The following is a 19,096-nucleotide window of genomic DNA, read 5'->3' as shown; positions in this document are numbered from 1 at the left end:
ATGATGCCAGACGGTGGTCATGGCTTCAATGGTCCGTAAAGTGGGAGAGACTATTAGATGCTGAGGCCACTCTGCGGGATGTGCTGCGAGCATGATAAGTGTAGGTGCTTGCGTTCGTTGTCGAACACAGCCGATCTCCTTCATCCTACCAGGCAACCATGATAACGGGCGACCTGTTTCCTGATAAACATGGGCTGCCAAACGGCTTGCAGTGGTATTTAGGCAGACTCTGACGTTCAGCTCGAGTAGGGTGTGCTGCAGAGAGCCGGGACAAGCCAGAGTGGCTGGACAACACAAGGCTCGGGCGGGAGAAGGCTCGGCGATGGAGTTGGATAAGTTACCTCAAGTTGCATGTGGGCTTGTTGCATATTCGTTGCATGTGCCTCCCCCTTCGAGGCAAATCCACTCCTCCATCGCGAAGAACAGCACCCTGTACAAAAGAAAAGTCCCCAAGAGTTCGTTTCATTCCCCGGCATTCAACCCAGTTCAAAGCCCCAAGCCCCAGGCCCCAAGCCTAGCCGCAACACACGGGCTGCCGCCCCACCCTCGGGATGGATCCCGCTGACAGATTACTGCAGCGATACGATGCCTTCATCTCTTTAATCTCCCGCTGCTCGCGCGACCCGGCTGGCCATGTCGTCGACGACGGGGGCCGGCCACGTTTTTACTACCTGATCAGAGAAGTGATCTGCTCTGGACGGACTCGACGGAGAATAAATAAAAAACAAAGACAGTGACGCCAATCTGAGGATCGACATCCTAGACTCTGCGGGTCGATCACGGTTTATCAATCCGTTCTCAGGGCGTGTAGAATATCAACCATGGCCTGGTGCGATTCGCTTTTCAAGTTTTGTTACAGGTAATTTCTGTCTGTTGCCTGGAGACAAAGCTACGCAGCGTTGCCTCGCCGTCTCTCCATCCCAATCAAGGACGTCGTCGCGTCTAAGAGAGAGAACCCCCTAGAATAGCGGCCACACAAGTATCCAATTTCGAATGCGGCTTTGGTTGCTCGGTTTCTCGGCCTCGCTCACACCATGGTCATTTTAAAAAGTATCCATGGCAAGATGGGAAACAAGACGCCACCCGGAGGGGGTGTTGCAACGTCGGCGGGGTGTCGGCGCCGTCGCAAGAGGCGAAAGACTTGTTGACGGTAGAAACGAAGCTCCCGAGTTGAATCTCCAATGTGGAATAAGACAAGTAGCCCGGGCTATAGCAACCGCCGGGCCCGTTGGTGGCGTCCTCGCGACTCCCAGAAACGGCGCTCGGTCAGCATCACGGCATGGAATCTCGGAATCTCGAGACTGTCGACCAGATGCGTGACCGAGCGAGGGGGAGGAAGGACAATAGCTCGAAACCGGGCCCCTGGAAACCCACCCAGGGGCTTGTCTCCCCCATGCCGCCATCGCCAAGATTTGCCCGCGATGAGGCCATCTCATTAGGCTTGACACGGGGGGGAGGCGCCGGAGAGTCGCAACTTGGGTGATGGGTGGAGATCGAGTCGCGTAGCGTAGGTAGGTAGGCGTCCGTATCTTGGGTATCTCAGTGGAGGGAGTTCCCCCAATCCCAGGGCGCTGAGGGCTGAACGTGGGCGCGGGAAGTGGAGCCTCAGGGCTTCGTGGTCGCCTCTATCCCGCCTAGCTCTGTTCTGCTCCGTAGTGTCTAGTGTCCATCGTCCCGGGCTAGAAGACCAGCCTATTTAGGAGTCTGGGAGTCTAGGAGTCTAGCTAGGATCAATTCACAGGGGAGTTCATTCTCGTCCACCAGAGCGAAGCCCACCGCGCCAACTGCGCCGTTGAACGACTAGCCTCGGCGGCCAATGGCTGTGGGCGCTGCGGCACATGCACCGGCGCACCCTGCGCTCCGCGACGTGCGAAACCCCGCGCTGCCCTCATCCCGGGTTCTTTTGGTACCTACGGAGTAGGTAGGTATCTGGATCCTTGAGATGGCTGTACGGAGTACGGCGCATGTACCTGGGGCCGTCATGTACAGTACTTTGTTGCCCTCCTGCTCTCCGGTTCGACGCCTTGTTAACGCACCTACACTTGTCTGCGTTGCCTGCATACCTAGGCAGGTAGCTGTTAGCCCTCCGCCAGGGCTGTCTCCAGGGCTGTCTCTGGCTTGGCTTGGCTCTGCCTGCATCGAGCGATGATGATCCCAGGTTGCCCTATGGGTCGCCCAAGGGTCGCCATCCATCCAGCCCTTCTAGCCCAGCCAGTCCATCCATGAGTCGTCTTGTCAAGGGTATGCGATGGCTCTGTTTGGCTTGGTCGCATGCGGCGTCGTCCCTCCCTCACGACTTGGTGTCCGCTGGTTGTCCTTAGCTGCCACTTGGGGTCCTTTTGGTGTCCTCTGGTACTTACCTGTCCGGTTCTCGAAGTCCCCTTCTTTTCCTCCTTCTTTCTCGCATTCGAAACTAAAGCTACCCATCGAGCTATTTCAATCTCAAAAGCCCAAGGCTCCACCGGCCGTTCATCCGTCGCCTTGCCGTCCGTCGTTCGGTCCCCTTTCGGTCGTGTGATGCACCCCCCCAATTCCCCCTGCTGTTGTTGCTGCGTTGCTGCTGCTGCGCCTGCTCGTCCCTCGTTGCTGCGGCCCTCATATTGACTTACACGCCCACTCTCTTCCGTTCCCTCAAGGTCCCTTCCGCCAACCGTGAGACGTCGTCACAACCAACCCGCACCACGTTGAGTCTGCCCTCGGTGCTGCTGTTCAGTTGAGAGCCCGCCCACCATGGACGACGTCAACGACCTCGTCGTCACGCCCTTCCGGGACATGGTCGAGAAGGGTCGCACCGCCGTCGAAAACGCCGGTGATGACAAGCCCATGCTCAAGGCCGCCCAGGCTCTTGTCAAGGAAGGCGAGCGCGCCCTGAAGAGGATTGAGCCGCTATGTCGCAAGCACCTCGACGAGTACGGCTCCAACTTCGTCGATGCCCTCAAGGAGAACGGTATGTTGCCCACCTACCCCGCCGCGCGTCAGGCCGGCCCGCCCACCCACGGGACACATTGCTGACTTCGACCCAAGACGATATCGGCGGCTTTCGCACCGAATTGACCGATCTCCTCTGGGAATTTGACGACTTCATCGAGCTCGACGACTTCGAGCCCGAAAAGTTCGCCGAGCTGCAAGCCATGTCGCGCAAGGCTGCCCCGAGAATATACGACATCCTCATGCGCATGAAACTCGAGGTGCCTGCCGACCACGATGCCCGATCCATCATGACACGCATGTCCGCGCCCAGATCCCCTCCCATGTCCCCATCGCCTCCGCCGGTGCCCTCGCTGTTTCCATATACCTCCGCCAACATGAACGCGCCGCCGATGCCACCTATCTCTCCTCAGCCCATCCCCATCGCCGCCTCCCCACGGCCAGGCAACGACCCCCCCACCGTCGAGGCGGCGACCGACCAGCTGAGACGGCTGATGCACTCCAAATCTGGCCCTGATGAGGGTCTATACGGGGATTTCCCCGAGCCACCGCGCCAACAGCAACTTACACCAATCGAGCCGCCTCCTCGGCCGCCGTCTGCTAATCCGTGGGATGTCAAGACCCCGCCACCAGCCCCGGAGCGTCGTATGCAGGACGACTTCGCCTTTGAGCGAAGGGCTCCAGTCGCGCCTGTCGAGTCGCCCATCGAACCCATTTCGCCGCCCACGAGCCCAGATACAGGACCCAAGGGAGTTTCCCCAGCTCGGCCACGCCCGTTGAACATGGCAGTGCCCGACCGGACATCTCAAATCAGCAACGAATCGAGGCTCAGCCCCACTGGGCTTGAACCTGTCAGCTACGAGAGGTCCTACAACGTCTTCCCCGGCCAATCCCCGCGGGGTAGATACTCAAATGCCACCTCCATAATGTCCTCGTCTATTCCTGAGGAAGTTGTGGCTGATCGAGGATCCCAAGGCAGGTTTTCGCAACCGGGTTCTAGACTCCCGCCTGCGTATGACACCCGGGCTCCGTCATCCCGCCCGGAGTCGCTGGATTCAGAACTCAGTTCCGTCTTTGACCAGCGTCGCACCGACGGATCCACCACTCCTATGACTGCGGACAACCGTGTATCCACCATATCGGGTCTTCAGAACAGTCCCACCCTCGGCACTTCGCCGTTGAGCCCGATATACGTGAAGGCCTTGCCAGTGCCACCAGTGAGACATTCGTCTCGTGGATCGGCAAAGACACCGACACCACCGCCCCAGATCCCGCTCCCACCACCTCCCACCCAGATGAATGGACATCAAAACGGGCAACATAACGACCATCATAACAGCTACCAAAATGGCCACCAACTCAGCCAACAGAACGGCCATCAAGACAGTCGCCAACACGACCACGAAAACAGATATGAGACGGAGCGGCCCCCGATGATCTCGGAGGCCGACTACGGCCCTATCCCGGTGGATAGCGAGCCGATTGAGCCAGTCCACCCTCCAAACCCCCACGCTATAGACTGCAGGATTACCTCCCTAAGTTCCTTCTATTTCCACAAGGGATTCTGTGACGGTGCCCAGGAAGTCATGAGAGGAGGTATTGGAATTAAGAAAACTAAAAAGGCGGTCAGTCACCCAATACATCTCCTCGACATCTCCATGAGGATCAACTAACCTTTGTAGGGTTTTGCCACGACTGCGACGATTGGAAGATGCGTGAAGTGCCTCTTTGAGCTTGACTTCCATGAGATTGAGCTAGATCTCCACAAAGCCGGTATGTGCTTCCTTGCATAGGCTAATTGAGGAAGTTGTTGCTGACTGTAGCCAGACCGTGGTAACTTTGTCAAGCATGGAATCGGCTTCCGTCTCCGGTTCCTTCAGAAGTGTCATATTTCAACACGACGCTCTGACGATGTCCTGTACGGTTGTCTCTTTTGCGTTCACATGGGGCGAACCCTACACGCCAGCGACGCAACCATTTTCACCAGTCAAAAGGCGCTCTTCGCTCATCTGGCTCGCCACCCCCGACCGTTACCAGATATTCCCGGACTCATTGTCGTGGACCAGGAAACGGTTCCAGACCACATCCATAATGACTATGACCTTCACTTCAAGACGCCAGCGGAGGCACACCCCGTCATTGAAAAAGGTGACGAGCTCGTGCTTATGCCCACGGGAACAGCCAGGGAAGTCGCACGGCGAATGTACGGCCAGCGTTTGCTTCTAGACAAGACCCCCGCGTTGGAGATGGCTCAAGGGGCCAATGTGATAGGCATCACATGGCCGGATAAGTATGTAGGCGAGTGGGCCTTTGGCTGGCACGACGGCAACTTTGCGTCCTTGCCGACTGAGATTCTGAAGTTGGATCCGCCGCCAGACAGCGAAGTCCAGCTGGCCGGAACCAGTCAACTCCAGGTGACAACGAAGTGGAAGTTCAGCGTCAAGGACAGGAAGGGCACCGACTGGCTCAAATTTGACAAGGATGAGACCCTCAGCAACGTCAATTGTGAGTGAAAACCCGGATGCCGAATCGGCTGATGAGATCCAGGGAACCGTGCTGACTCTTTCTTAGGGGCGTACCAAGATCACTGGTGTTGGTCCGGTACTAATTCGAAGGGCAAATGGGGCATCTTCCCCCAGGCCTTTGTCGATCCCAATACAGTGCGGGAGGCGGGCGGAACAAACTCCGACCGAGTAAGTATCTTGAGCAGCGATAAGAACAAGTCAGGATCCGTCCTATCCAGGTTCGGGACCCGAAAATCAAACCGATCAGGAGGACGACCGGCCAGTATTGCCGGCTCGACGGGCAGCCATGAAACGCCCCCACCGCCAAGCCTATACTACTAAAGACGCGAAGTCATGATGGTGGGGTTGCGATAGATGTGAGCTACGACTGGTAGCTAGGATGGGCGTCGGGAGTCTTGATCGATATACCCTTTCTTTGCACAGGCGGGAGGTTTCCCATGTACATTGTCTCATAACCCGAATTTCTTGTGTAAAAGGTTAGATTTGTTGGTAAATAAGGTACCATATGATAACAAACGAGGTTCATTTTTGGTTCAATCCAATATTTCGAGTTTGGTGCCGGTACCGCGTGGGCTTGGACTTGTCGTCATCCCCAGCACAGCCTAAATGGCGACATAGTCACCCTATGTTGTGCTTGTGCGTGCTGGGCCAAGACATTCTGCGCGACATACGTAGGAGGCTTTTCCGAGGGTGTGAATGACTGCGGCTAAGGTTGTGTGTGTTTCGGAGTATGCAGTGTTGACACAGGCTGGACCATGTGACTGAGTTGGTTGTATGTGTGGCCCAATGTTTCTGAATGCGTTGGCATAAAGTCCATTGTCTCCACTGCCAAGGTTTGGTCAACTCTGGGTATCCTTGGCACATGGGTTGTTGTATCACTCACAAGAGCGTCAATGAGTGTCTCAATATGGTAAAGTCGGCCTACCTGTTAGGCCATCTGAGCCACCGAGGGTAATTTCGACCTGCCCAAATTAGTTCATGGGCTCTCGTGGTTTAAGGGCCAATGGTGGTGTTGTTCAAGGTAAGCGAGCGAGTTTGGGGTGTTTGGCGCGTTTGAATAAGCGCCATGACTTCGAGCAACACTCTTGGGTTGCCTTGCGCGCCTAAGAACTGAATGAATAAGGCGGTAACATCACTCACCGGGGCGACAGATATCGAGGAACCGGAAGCTCTTGGAACATATGCCTCGTTTCCTCAAAACGGGGCTTTCCGGGAGGTGAGCTGGCTGGCACCTTGGTTGGTTGGTTGGTTGTGGAAAGGGATAACAAGCATCGACGCCTCGTATTGCGGAGGACGGGATACTACCCTCAGGCTCAGTTAGGAAGAATTCTCGCGTGTAAGCATTGATCCATACGCAGAATCGGAGAATAACCAACAGGTGATGTGCCGCTCCGCAGGGATGATGGATGCGGAGGGACATGCGCGTGTCTTGAGTAGATTCCAAGTTTAGCGAGTTTGCAAGCCCTAACCATCTATCTGATACTTGGTTAGCCATCGCGGTCTGTAGTGCTGAAAACAGGAGCAAAATCAGCTTTCCCAACGCTCTTTGCACTTCAAGGATGCAGTGACGCTCCCAACGAAAACTGCCAGCATTCACAGAGACGGATGTGTTGGCGAAAGGATCATCGCTAAGCCACCGATAGTGAAGATCCGTCCACATGGACCGTAGCTGGGAGGACAAGAGCATGCCGTGCAGACTGCAGAGAGCTCCGTGATACCAAACGCACACACATATGCTACGTAGGGCAGGCAAGTTGTTGAAGGATTCCTCTGGCCGGGATCACGGACCCTGGCCCGCTGGTGGACCGAATATAGAAACGCCGGACTACTCCACGATAACGGGTCCCTCGCGGGGACGCTTGGGCAGTCGGATCATTGACGGACGTTTCCCTAGGCCAGGGTACACGCGATGCTGTGTTTCGCGGGCCCCTATTATTTGGTGAAAGGATTGATGTCGGAGGCTACGGTCGTGATCGATCAGCGACAGACTCAGACGCGGATGCTTGGCCCACGCGCCGAGGAGTAGACGGCAGAGACGGTGGCAGAGGATAAAGATGGGCGCACACCAAAGCCGGGAGGCGTCTGGTCGGTGCACAGATTGAACCGGAGCAGGAGTTGGTCCTGCGCAAGAGCACTTGTGGAGCCCACACTTGGGAGCGCATCCCGGGCTTGTCCAACGAGTCGTAAGTCTCGGGGCTCGGTTTTATTGGAGACGGCCAGATAACCATGGGATGATTCAGAGGCATCCCCAGGTTGGGCGGATGGACAAGTTGGCCATGGACGGGTTGAAACGGGCAAACGGGCAAACGGGCAAACTGGCAGACGGGACCCTGGTTCGTGGCCAACGCGGAGGGCCAGCGCATCATGAAGGCGATGCCGTGGGATGGGGGTTGGGCGAATTCGCATGACGACGAAATCTCGGTGTGCATGCGATCATGGCCGGGGTAGCACACCGCAGACGCAGGCACAGCGACAACGCAGCACCAACAGATGCACGACAGACAGCCGCCCACATGTTTTTTTGTGTGTGTTAGCTTGCTTGGCGGTAGAAGCTCACAGGGTTGTGGGCGGTTGGCGTCCCTGAGTGATTGACGAGGGTCAACCTGGCGAAACAAACGGCAGCACGGGACGGATACAGGTAAGTAAGGTCTAGGTAGGAAGTAGGTTCTGAGATGCTCCCTTTGGAAGCCTTTGGACGGCAGCAGGCCGTATCAGGTTCAGGGACCGTCCTCAGGACCTGCTGCACGTGGCACAGCTTGCCACGGCACTTCAGCTAGCGCCGATGAGACCAAGCCAGAGGCTCTGTGGAGGGGCGCTGAGGGGGAGGAGGGGCGGCAGTGGGAGTCCTCACTGCGGTCCAGGAGCCACAAGGGGAGCCACAAGAGAGCCACCGGCAAGCCACAGGGCCCCCCGGCACCAAAGAGGCAAAAAATAGTGCATGCATCCACTGTAGCGCCAGGGACACCTGGACCCTCGAGCCACTCGCGGCCACTAGCGGCCTGGGCTGTCTCTACTCTCTGGTTGGTATCCTGCCGGGTTGTTAGCATTACAACTCAATCTCATCCTGAAACCACTGCTGCCCCATCACAGCTCGACAATCAACATGTCGTTGTCCAGCACGGCATCCGCCCGCAGCCTCTTGTGCGCTCGGCGCGTCGCATCTCCTGCCCATCGGCCCTGCGCGCCAATCACTGCGCTCTTAGCCCTGAGCCTCAGGTCCACCGCCGTCATGGACCCCCCGGTTCCCTTGGTTGACCGTCCCTTCGCTATCTCTCCAAGTGTATCCACGGCTCTGGCGGCCACGTCGGGGGGATCAGCTCAATGCCGGGCGATGAACCTGGCGCCGGTCTAAGTATGGAAACGTCCGACCATGGTCCACGCCGCAGAACTGGCTGGCCCTCCTCTGTGGCCATGAGGTTGTTGTGCTTGTATATAGTCTCCTGCCCGCACCCTCCTGATAGCCTCTCACCCCCGACGACACTGAATCAGTCACTCACGGCAGAGTATATAAGTCTTCACCCTCGTTTCTCTCTCCCTTTCGACAAAAACCTGCCCCTTTGACCGCTCTCAACTGAACATCATGTTGCACGACTTCTCTTGGGGAGGGTTTGTTGCCCGTGCCAGTCTCGCCTCTTCTGTTCAGCCTCGGGCTACCGACGCCCAAACATACGTCGATAGAGCTTATGCAGGCATCGACCGACTCAACGCGGACTGGTACAATGCTGCCACCGGCATCTGGGACAACGCATGGTGGAACAGCGCCAATGCCCTGACCACGTTGGCCGACTTCACCACCCTCCGCCTCGACGAAGCCAACGAGCTCAACATTGGTGGCTTCATGCGCACCACTTTCAACAACGCCCAAAAGACACAAGTTCAAACCATCAAGACCATGAATCAGGGCTTGGTATCATCTACATACTGCATCGAGTTGGACTCCGGCTGCATGGCCAAGCGTGACTTCATCGGAAAGCGTGGGTTCGATGACTTCGAAAACGACTACTACGACGACGAGGGCTGGTGGGCCCTTGCTTGGATTCGCTCTTATGATGCTGCTGGTGACCAGGAGTACCTCGACATGGCCGTCTCCATCTTCCAAGATATGCGGACCGCAAGTGGCTCTGACTGCAGCGTCGGCGTATACTGGAGCAAGGACAGGGAATACGTTAATGCCATCACCAACGAGCTGTACCTCACCGTCGCGGCTTCTTTGGCACGACGAGTTTCCGAGAAGAGCTCTACCTACCTGGATATTGCCAAGAAGCATTGGGATTGGTTCAGCCAGAGTGGCATAATTAATGATGACGACCTCGTCAACGATGGGCTTGACTCCAAATGCAAGAATAATGGCCTGCAGACTTGGAGCTACAACCAGGGCGTCATCCTCGGCGGCCTTGTCGAGCTCCACCTTGCTACTGGAGATAACTTCTACCTTGTCAGTGCGACGAAGATTGCCAAGGCAGCTATCAAGGCGCTCGCCAACGATGATGGCATTCTAGTCGAGACTGACGACTGCGAGCTCAGCGATACTCACTGTGGCACCGACGGACAGCAATTCAAGGGCGTCTTCATCCGAAATCTCCGCTACCTCCACGAGGTCGCACCCCAGGACTTATTCAAGTCGTTCATAATCAAGAACGCTGATTCTATCTGGAAGAACGACCGCAATAAGAACGACCGCCTCGGTGTTGCATGGACCGGTCCCTATGTGGACGCCACCGGCCCTTCGCATAGCAGCGCATTGGATGCCATCGTGGCCGCCATTGCCGTGGCCGACGATTAATTTACGATTGCTAATATTAGAACGGAATGGGGGAAAATGTAGACGATGCACATTTTCGCATCAGGGGCATGGCGAATTCTGGAGTTCATTTGTCGGGAGGCCAAGCGGTTGCTTGGAACGGATCATGGCTTGGGTCAGATCTGCATTGGGAGGCCTCTGCAGATCTCAATAATGTTTGATACCCTTTTAGAGGATATATTCCTAGGTACCTCCTACCTGAGGCACAAAATATTTAGTAACGTAACTGTCTGTTATGCCATTTCTCCTGATCCGTCAATCTCGCCAGGGTCGTGAAGTACGTACCGGTAGAAGAAACAATTGGGCATGACGATGCAACCTCATGCCACGCCCTACAATTTGACTGGTATCTCGACAGGGGTATGAGAGCTGATCCCTGTTTCAGGTTCTAGGAGAATAAACTGACGGGTGTCGTCGTTACGAGGACCGTGGGTAAGATCCTTATACGTTGATCCGAGCGCGGAGTTCGGCACACTACCTACCTGACAGAGGGTGATGTTCCAGTGCATGGGCTAGGGCCAATCAGTGCAACCGCGCTCTTGGTTATAAAGTCCGTGCTAATGCGAAAATATTAGCACTATCTACACTGTATAAAGACTAATCACCATGCATTCAGGAACCGACAGCTCAATGAGCCCATAAACTAAATAGCCACGTTTTTGAGAAGGAGCCTACGATAACCTGACATTTATCACTCACCTGACTGAATGCGCGGACTTCACTTCGGCGGGCCAGTTATTTAGCTGCCTACAACCCTCGGCCATTTGACCCACTACTCCTGGGGTCGCATCTGAGGCGTTGCCTGTTTCTCAAGACATACATCACACCCGCACGGCCGCCGTCTTAAGCTCCGTCCACGTCCCTGCACCCCTCAGAACTGCATCTCGCAGGTCCTACGGCTACCATGGATGCTCCAGAGGCCGACCTCGATATCAAACTGCAGAAGATCTCTGGGGATCTCCTCGGCGACTTTGACCGCTCTCTCCACGATTTCCTGTGGAAACCCGACGGCCATGGAGGTTCACGGGTTCGCTCACGGGTTCGAGCCAAGGAGATATTCCGGTTGACGTCGACCGTACGTATTTTAGTCTATTCACCTACTCTTGTGTGCTACTAACGCTTTCCAAGCTTCTGGACCCTTTCCAGGAACTCCCGCAACTGCTCGACCCGTATCTGCCCAAGTGGATTCCCCTATTGGCTGACGCTTTTCTGAAGCATCTGCAAACTCGACACCGTGGGAAGACGCTGTCGTCTCGTTCCAAGCTGCTGGTGTCTGTAGAGTTCGCCATCTGCAAGATCCTGTACACCTTTTGCAAGATCCGAGGAGAAAAGATCATTGTGCGGTTTCTCAATGTCGAAACCAAGTACCTTGAACTTCTGCTCCTAGCTATCGAGGAATCAGAACAGCCCTCAGAAGACGAGGAGTCTCTGACAAGGTGGTCATGGGAAGAGCGATATGTCGTCCTTCTTTGGCTTTCTCATTTGCTCCTGGCACCTTTCGATCTCTCCACCATCTCCTCTGTGGACTTGCAAGATATTGACACCCCGGAAATCCCAGGCATGAAATGGCCAGAAAATCTCCCAGCCATCACTGTCAGAATGATACCGCTTGCTATCAAGTACCTCAGCACTCCTGGTAAAGAAAGAGACGCGGCTAAGGCCCTGTTAGTGAGGATGGCAACTCGACGAGATATGCAGCAGCTTGGAGTTCTTGAAGGCCTTGTGAACTGGTCTCTCGCCTCGCTCCGGTCACAGAAGGACACCCCTCCGCAAACGACTTACTTTTATCTTGGAGTCCTCTCCTTTCTAGCCGGTGTGCTACGATCTTCGTCGGATACCTCCGACATGAACCCATATCTGTCATCCATCTTCTACGCTGTCCACGCCATTTCAACGACCGAGACTGAACTCTCTAAACCTATCGTATCATTTGCTTTGGCAAGAAAGATGGTTCTCAAAGTCATCCGAACCGTCGTCGTTCTTCTCTTGCGACAGACCCCGCAGGATATGAGAAGCACAGAGCTTACGGAAACCGCCATCGGTTATCTTCTGGAAAGCGTCGCCGACAATGACACACCCGTACGCTTTGCAGCTAGCAAAGCTTTGAGCATCATTGCTTTGAAGTTGGATCCCGATATGGCTTCTCAAGTCGTCGAGGCTGTCCTTGAGTCTCTCAACCGGAATGTCCTCTGGATCAAAACAACTGGAGCCAAGCCAGTCAGAGACCTGTCCGCCGTCAACAACCTTGAGTGGCATGGTTTGACTCTGACGTTGTCACATTTGCTATATCGACGATCCCCTCCAGCCGCGCAACTATCAGACATCGTACACGCTCTCTTGCTTGGCTTGTCATTTGAGCAGCGAAGCATGTCTGGTGGTAGCATTGGATCGAATGTGCGCGATGCAGCTTGCTTCGGTATATGGGCACTGGCTCGTCGTTACGCAACCGAGGAACTCCTGGCAATCCCTATGAAATCTGTATTTGCAGCTAAAGCACATCCCGCCGCCAGTTCCATCTTGCAAGTTTTGGGCACTGAACTCGTCATCACTGCCTCGTTGGATCCCGCCGGAAACATTAGACGTGGCGCTTCCGCTGCTCTGCAAGAGCTCATCGGCCGACACCCAGACACAGTTGAACAGGGAATCTGGGTTGTCCAGGCTGTTGACTACCATGCTGTCGCCCGACGATCCAGGGCCATTGAAGAAGTAGCCGTGGGTGCAGCGAAATTGGCCAACCAGTACGGTGAGGCTGTTATGGACACTATTCTAGGATGGAGGGGAATCGGCGATCTTGATGCACCATCAAGACGAGTAAGCGGGACAACATTTGGTGTCCTGACGCTTCAACTCTCCGATGCCACTTGTGAAGACCCTTTTACCCAATTCAAGGCCTCCTTCCGGCTGATTGAAACGCACTTGAAGACGCTTCAAGCTCGTCAAGTGGAAGAACGACATGGGTTATTGCTGTGTCTTGCCTCAACCCTGGATTGTTTTCCCGCATTGATCAACAAGGGGTCCGCCTTCGACATGTCATTAATCCACGAAGTTCTCGAATCGGCAGCTGCCATTCTCGACGACCTGCAGGCAACTGCTTATCGACGAGTGGAGCTCCTTGCTGAAGCGGCCAGTCGACTCGTTGTCTCGCTGTTGCCGATTCTCCAAGTTGCACTCCTAGGCGTATCTTCAGGACAATCCGTTGGCACTGGCCATGAACTTCTCTCCCTGGAGAATGAATCTGGTTACTTGAGTCTAGTGTCTGCCCTTGACTCCTCAGACAAGACAAATGATCAAGCGGCCCGATTTCTTTCCTCGCTGCGTTCCATTATCCCGGCATGGCTCAACCGAAACGAAGTGGACACTATCGAACCGGCCGCAGAGGCAGCGTTGATACTCCTAATTTTCTCTCAACCAGACGACCGGAACAGCATTCTGGGTGAATGGGCCCAGATGGTCCAGAATCGACCGACAAGTCGTGCCACTGCCCACGGCAACGGATACTTTTATGCCTTGACTATTGCTCAACCTCTTGCTGACCTGTCCGGCGATGTTGCTTGTAAAGCCATTTTGGAACGGTGGCACTGGGACAGTGATGTCGAGACTAGAGTCGCCATACTCCAGAGTCTCACGCAGAGCCGCATTCACCACAACAAGCCGATGGAGTTCTTGGGCTTGATCGCAGATAGCCTAAATGACTACACTACTAATGCAAGGGGTGATGTCGGATCCCACGTCCGAGTCCAAGCTCTGCGGGCCGTGAGGGCGTTATGGAACAACTTGGGCGGTGTATCTGCTAAAGGTGAATGGGCAGAGGCATCAGTACAAGCCCTTTTTTTCAGCGTCCTTCGTCTCTCAGCAGAGAAGCTTGATCGAGTTCGGCCAGAAGCTCAGCTTGCAGTTGCATTGGTCCTCGAGGATAGGTTTGTACAATATTACTCAACGGTTCATAGGCGTGTTCACTAACTACGTCACAGTCACTCCACGCAGTTCCGCGAACTCACCTTCTCCTCTATGCCGTACTTCCAGGCTCTTCTCCATCTCCATTCGGTTGACCACCTCCAGCCCCTGCTTCGGGACTTGGCAACGTCGGACCCGGGAGCCTGGATGGCGGAGCTCCTAGCCGGCTTCGTCACGTCTGCAGACACGGGTAATGAGGACCTGGTTATTGCTAGTCGGGCCGCGCTGTCGGACTACTGCGAGGCCAACCAAGAGAATCTCGACCTGGTATGCCAAGGCCTGTTCCAGAACCTCAAGACGCGGCAAGGCCAAGACAGGGTCCTGGTGCCGACACTGGAGATCATTGCCTTCCTATTCCACGTAGGGTTCTTCCAGAAGAGCACCGTCAACTTTCGCAGCCTTTGCCTACAAACTCAGAAGGCAGGATACAAGTCGGGCAACGTGCGGAAACTCGAGGCTTGCGTCAAGGTGTATAGCGGAATTGCGTCGATGGGGGATCAGGCGGGCGCCGAGGCGGGCGTCATGGAGGCCCGGAAGCGGCTGGGAGCACTGTTCTTCCACCCATGGCCTCGAATCAAGAGCGTGGTGGTCGATGCGCTCTGGGGTCTCTTGGGGGATCAAGAGGATGTCGCTGAGCGCTTGAAGGGGGTCGACTGGGGAGTGGCAAAGAAGCCACAGATCAAGGCCGTAGTGGAGGATCTGCGACTAGGATGATGACGGGTGCTGCCTGATGGGAAGTGCAGACGTTGATGGGTGGGTGGTGGATGGTTGACGTTACAGCTACCAAGTCGTCAACGAGATGCATAATGCCTGATCCATGATCACCTCAGTGAGGGTGAGGGAGCCAACAACTTGGTGTCATCCCCAAGCCGGTATGTACCGACCGTGAGGATTATGACGCCCACCCATCAATCCTCAAAAGGAAGGTGAATAATTATCCTAGTGACAACGAACCCGGCGCCCGCAGGTGAGCCCAGAACATTCTGATAACAATCCAATCTATGAGGATGTCCAAGCAGAGGGAGAAATTTTAAGCCACACGAAAGGAAATACTGGCCCAGGACCGGGTAGCCCGAAATCTGTTGTGCCTTGTCGAATCGATTGATGGCTGTCGGACTAGTCTGCGAGATCGGTAGAAGCAGCCTGGAATCCTTGGATACACTAGTCTTGGCCGGGTAGACGTTGATAGACGACTTTTTGAGTTCATTAGGGCCTGTTTCGATCTTGCTCAACCGAGTCCGGTCCATCCCAGCCCGTTCCCCTTGGTCCAGGGTGCCTTGCTCTTGGATAACCATTGACACACTGATTGCAACCCCCAAGTTGGCACGCCCAAATCGGGAACAAGGTTTGATTGCCTTGCAACCGAATCACTCATGAGTCGTGTTGGCGAAAAATGGTGTTACGCTGGAGGGGCGCCAGTCATGCAGTCTAAATCGATGTCACTGGCTGGTGTCGAGTTCCTGGGCGGGTGATGCGAGATGTGGGAGGCAAGGTGCGGGGGAAGGCCATGGGCTGAGAGTAGGTTCGGTCTAGAAGGCTTCTAGATGTGATGCTCGGCTGAGAGGAGGTGTCGTGGAAGTGAGGCCGATTACTACTATGTGACTGGCACGTCATTCCCCCAAGTTGGCACAGAAACTCTACTTACTAATAGCGACTTGTACGTAATGGGTGCTGGCGATCTCAACAAGCAATAACGCTTGGAAAAGAGGATGGCGGGGTATCCTTAGAGAACCAACTCCCGCCAACGCCAATGGTGTAAGTCGGCTCAAAGGCTTTCTTGGATATCAAGTCATTCAACATTACCAGTAAAAAGCCACCGACTGCATCAGCTGGCCAGGTCAACAAGTGCAAGCCAAGGCTGAAAACGGACACGAGCCAACAAGTCTAGCGGACGTGAATGTGCCGGCATGAAGGCCCAAGTTACGGGCTGCACGTGCCGAAGTGGCGGAGCCGAGCAGGGAAACAGGGAGACAAGACATCGTCAGCTCGGCAGATAACAGGACATGGAAACTGCCAGGCTAAATCCAATTGGCACGGTTTGGCAAAGCCGCGCTGCGCGAGACAAGAAACAGCCGCGCTGCGCGAGACAAGAAACGGCCGCGGGGCTTTTGTTGATGCTACACAGGTCGTCACGAGACATACGGCCCAGTCATGCCTCGGCTGACGCCAAGGCGAAGCCCTGAACACCGCGGCATGCGCAAATGAATAGAGGCAGGCCGAGGGAGAGGGAATATGAAGCGCTATGGATGCGACATGTTCGTCTGGGGAGGAAGTAGAGATCCGGCGGGGCTCCGAGTAGCTTTGACTAGGTGCACAGCTCTGTCAAGTGCAAGTGATAATCGTTGAGTTGTGGTGGCGATGTTCAAGCTAGGGGGGTTTGCACATGGCTATCCGGTGGTGCTGGAGGGCCAAGCGTGCCAGGCCAGGATGGGTGGATCTCATATTTGACATCCGACGAGGTTGGAGAAGGCTATCAACGAGTCTGAGCGGTCCCTCGCAGGTTGGCGAAGGCAGGCGACATGTTGCATGTCGGTGCACGGTGATGATTGAAGCCTCTTGGCAGAGTGATAGCGCTCATCGCTTGTGAGGGATGTCGGAGCACTCGGAGCCGTCTGAGCCGGGAGATGCCCTCATCAATTTGGCAGCACTGTTGAGTCGAGTTAGGCGGTAGGGAGCCGCTAGGCGAGATGGATGGGCGCTGTCTTGGCTGTCATGGGTACCGAATTACATTTGGCTTCACTAAGGGGACCGTTGGCCTCAATTGAGGCGATGGAGAGGGGCGGAAGATCATGCGGTGCTTCAACCCATTTGGAATCGCATCATGTCGTATTGTATCCCACGCCGCCGTTATCGCGGACGGGCGGGGGGCCGAATCCACAGCAAGAAAGATAAGGCGAAGGGGTGGGGATGTGACTGAAGATGCTGATAAGGCCGTGGGTTGTGGGCGTGGGCTGTGGGCTGTGGGCCGGGTGGATTATGGAGTGCGTGGAGGGGCCCGAGGGGCTGGATATTAACTGGATATCAACTGGAGAGAATCATTTCTGTAATCGACGAGCCCCGATAAGCAGACCAGGTTGAGAATCCAGGAGACAAGTCTGTTTGACGAGTCGAATCCGGGGCAAGGAGTATGTTGGCTTGGGTGGGCTACAGGCTACGGTGGGCCAGCTCGTCCATGAGACCGGGACAACGGTGGACCTGACGAGAGGAGGATCTTCTGTGATGCGGCATGCCAAGAACGTAGTAAGACGAGGAGCCCCCGGCCGTTTCCTCCCCCAGAAGTGCGATGGATCGCAGATGAGATGAGGACAGGTGCACGGCTAGGCAGACGCATTCTACGACGCATGTAACTCAATGCCGCACTGCGGAAGCACGGCCATCCTTCACATTCGTATTCCGCGGTGCTGTCCTGTACTGGTCTGCACTACGTACGGAGTAATTACATGCCACCCGCTGCCACACGCCGATTCTGACAGAGACTCCGAGTAGATCCGTCCCAGCAGGACGGGCAGGCGAGAGGCCCGAGACAAGGGACAGGGCTCGAGGAGCCACTAGGAACAGGACGCGGCACGGCCATGGCCAGGATGCGACGTTTACGACAGACGAGTTGCTCGATTGGTGTGGCCAGGGCGTTAGCGGGGGGTGACGGTCGAGGTCGAGTCGAAGGACTCGAGGCTCTAGTAGGAGTAACTTGGGTACGTAGTAATCGGCATGCGAGAATAAGAAAAAGGACTGCCTGTTGGGATCACCCAGTCCAAGCTGGGCAGGAAGTACGACATTGTCGCGTGATGCGGACCAGCGTTGCACGTATCCCTGATGGACGTTGGACCTGGGCGGCCTGGGGGGGAAAAGGTGGCTTCAGATTGGACGCTGACCGCGCCGTGGCTGCAACTGGCTGCGAATGGGCTGCGAATTGAACTGTGCGACTGACTGTGCGACTTGTCTGCTGTGACAGGGCTTGCCTGGATGTGGCTCCTTCTAGACTGCAGGGGAACCCTGGGAAAGCCCTGGGAAAGCCCTGTGTCCCGGCCATCCAAGCCATCGAACCAGCAGTGCGTGCGCCTCTCTGCTCTCCGCTTCACATTTGATCCTAACGATGACGAGGGTCAAGCTGCACGACGCCTTGGCGACACAATTACCGGTGCAGAAATGCAAGACTGCAAGACAGCTGACCGAGTACGCCAACCAACAGCCGAGCTGATGCTATGGAATTTACAGACCGCTGCCGGGGCGGTGGCTGCCACAGGGCTTGGACATACTACGGAGTGCCGGTATTCGAATCCTCATTAGTGCATGCCGCTCTCCAAACAGCGGCATTTCCCCAGCCCTCGCGCAGGAAGGATCCCTGACTCGGTGAACAGGATCGTACTGGTACCGACGGTCGCTCGCCAGCCCGCATCGCCAGGCTTCACTGCCGCAGCCGTTGTGCGACAGCCCTGTTGCACGACCGACACTGCCCAACACGAAAAGAAGGGTTTTCTTACGAATCACCGTCGTTGGCGCTCATCCGTGAGACACCGCATAGGTAGCAAGCGGGCGTCCTTGGTGCCAGCCCACAGCTGGATGCAGCCAGCCATGGCCGAGTCATCTTTGCTCTCCTGCCGCCCGCCACAAACGCCTCGACTGACCAGAATCCACGTGTGAAAGCCCCGTGAATCAAATCATTCATGGCGTCGTTGTCAAGCTCAGCATCAGCTTCGATTTTTACAGCGCCAAGACGCCACCAACGCGCCCCTCAGAATGCGACACCATCGGGGGGTCCAGGAAAAGGCCTCGCGCCCGCCCCGTCCCTCTGGTGGACCAATCCGCAGTGCCGGAAAACGCTCATCCCTGGCCGCTGCTATCTCTCGGCATCAGGGGAATGGAATCACAAGAAGCCCACTAATCAACG

The 19,096-nt window shown here is 55.7% G+C and overlaps 5 protein-coding genes across 5 annotated transcripts; 3 read left to right on the top strand and 2 right to left on the bottom strand.

Moving 5' to 3' along the window:
* Window positions 1–2,462: 2,462 nt before the first annotated feature.
* On the top strand, window positions 2,463–5,923 carry BGZ61DRAFT_89203 (uncharacterized protein). Its single transcript, XM_046257190.1, has 5 exons — window positions 2,463–2,947; window positions 3,025–4,553; window positions 4,611–4,701; window positions 4,756–5,433; window positions 5,500–5,923. The coding sequence occupies exons 1-5, from the start codon at window positions 2,731–2,733 to the stop codon at window positions 5,772–5,774; spliced, it is 2,790 nt and encodes a 929-aa protein (XP_046110745.1). The 5' UTR covers window positions 2,463–2,730; the 3' UTR covers window positions 5,775–5,923.
* A 78-nt stretch (window positions 5,924–6,001) lies between these two features.
* BGZ61DRAFT_441274 (uncharacterized protein) lies at window positions 6,002–7,559 on the bottom strand. Its single transcript, XM_046244566.1, has 3 exons — window positions 6,594–7,559; window positions 6,337–6,415; window positions 6,002–6,278 (listed from the first exon to the last, which is right to left on the bottom strand). Exons 1-2 carry the CDS (start codon window positions 7,138–7,140, stop codon window positions 6,375–6,377), a joined length of 588 nt encoding a protein of 195 aa, XP_046110744.1. The 5' UTR covers window positions 7,141–7,559; the 3' UTR covers window positions 6,002–6,278; window positions 6,337–6,374.
* BGZ61DRAFT_472330 (uncharacterized protein) lies at window positions 7,443–7,859 on the bottom strand (the record flags this gene model as incomplete). The annotated part of the gene is made up of 1 exon (XM_046248325.1): window positions 7,443–7,859. The coding sequence occupies one exon, from the start codon at window positions 7,857–7,859 to the stop codon at window positions 7,443–7,445; it is 417 nt and encodes a 138-aa protein (XP_046110743.1).
* Window positions 7,860–9,033: 1,174 nt separating this feature from the next.
* BGZ61DRAFT_340821 (glycoside hydrolase) lies at window positions 9,034–10,236 on the top strand (the record flags this gene model as incomplete). The annotated part of the gene is made up of 1 exon (XM_046239344.1): window positions 9,034–10,236. One exon carries the CDS (start codon window positions 9,034–9,036, stop codon window positions 10,234–10,236), a length of 1,203 nt encoding a protein of 400 aa, XP_046110742.1.
* A 922-nt stretch (window positions 10,237–11,158) lies between these two features.
* On the top strand, window positions 11,159–14,922 carry BGZ61DRAFT_472328 (tubulin folding cofactor D C terminal-domain-containing protein; the record flags this gene model as incomplete). Its single annotated transcript, XM_046248324.1, has 3 exons — window positions 11,159–11,329; window positions 11,383–14,171; window positions 14,226–14,922. The coding sequence occupies 3 exons, from the start codon at window positions 11,159–11,161 to the stop codon at window positions 14,920–14,922; spliced, it is 3,657 nt and encodes a 1,218-aa protein (XP_046110741.1).
* Window positions 14,923–19,096: the final 4,174 nt, after the last annotated feature.

This window comes from Ilyonectria robusta (assembly GCF_021365365.1).
Source record: "Ilyonectria robusta strain PMI_751 chromosome Unknown BGZ61scaffold_2, whole genome shotgun sequence".
Lineage (NCBI taxonomy): Eukaryota > Fungi > Ascomycota > Sordariomycetes > Hypocreales > Nectriaceae > Ilyonectria > Ilyonectria robusta.
This window is presented reverse-complemented; position numbering and strand designations above follow the sequence as displayed.

Coding starts and splice junctions, on each gene's coding strand:
- BGZ61DRAFT_89203 (XM_046257190.1), top strand. CDS start 2,731: ATGGACGACGTCAACGACCTCGTCGTCACGCCCTTCCGGGACATGGTC. Junction 4,554..4,610: donor TTAAGAAAACTAAAAAGGCG/GTCAGTCACCCA, acceptor TAACCTTTGTAG/GGTTTTGCCACGACTGCGAC. Junction 4,702..4,755: donor GCTAGATCTCCACAAAGCCG/GTATGTGCTTCC, acceptor GACTGTAGCCAG/ACCGTGGTAACTTTGTCAAG.
- BGZ61DRAFT_441274 (XM_046244566.1), bottom strand. CDS start 7,140: ATGCTCTTGTCCTCCCAGCTACGGTCCATGTGGACGGATCTTCACTAT. Junction 6,416..6,593: donor CCTCGATATCTGTCGCCCCG/GTGAGTGATGTT, acceptor TAATTTGGGCAG/GTCGAAATTACCCTCGGTGG.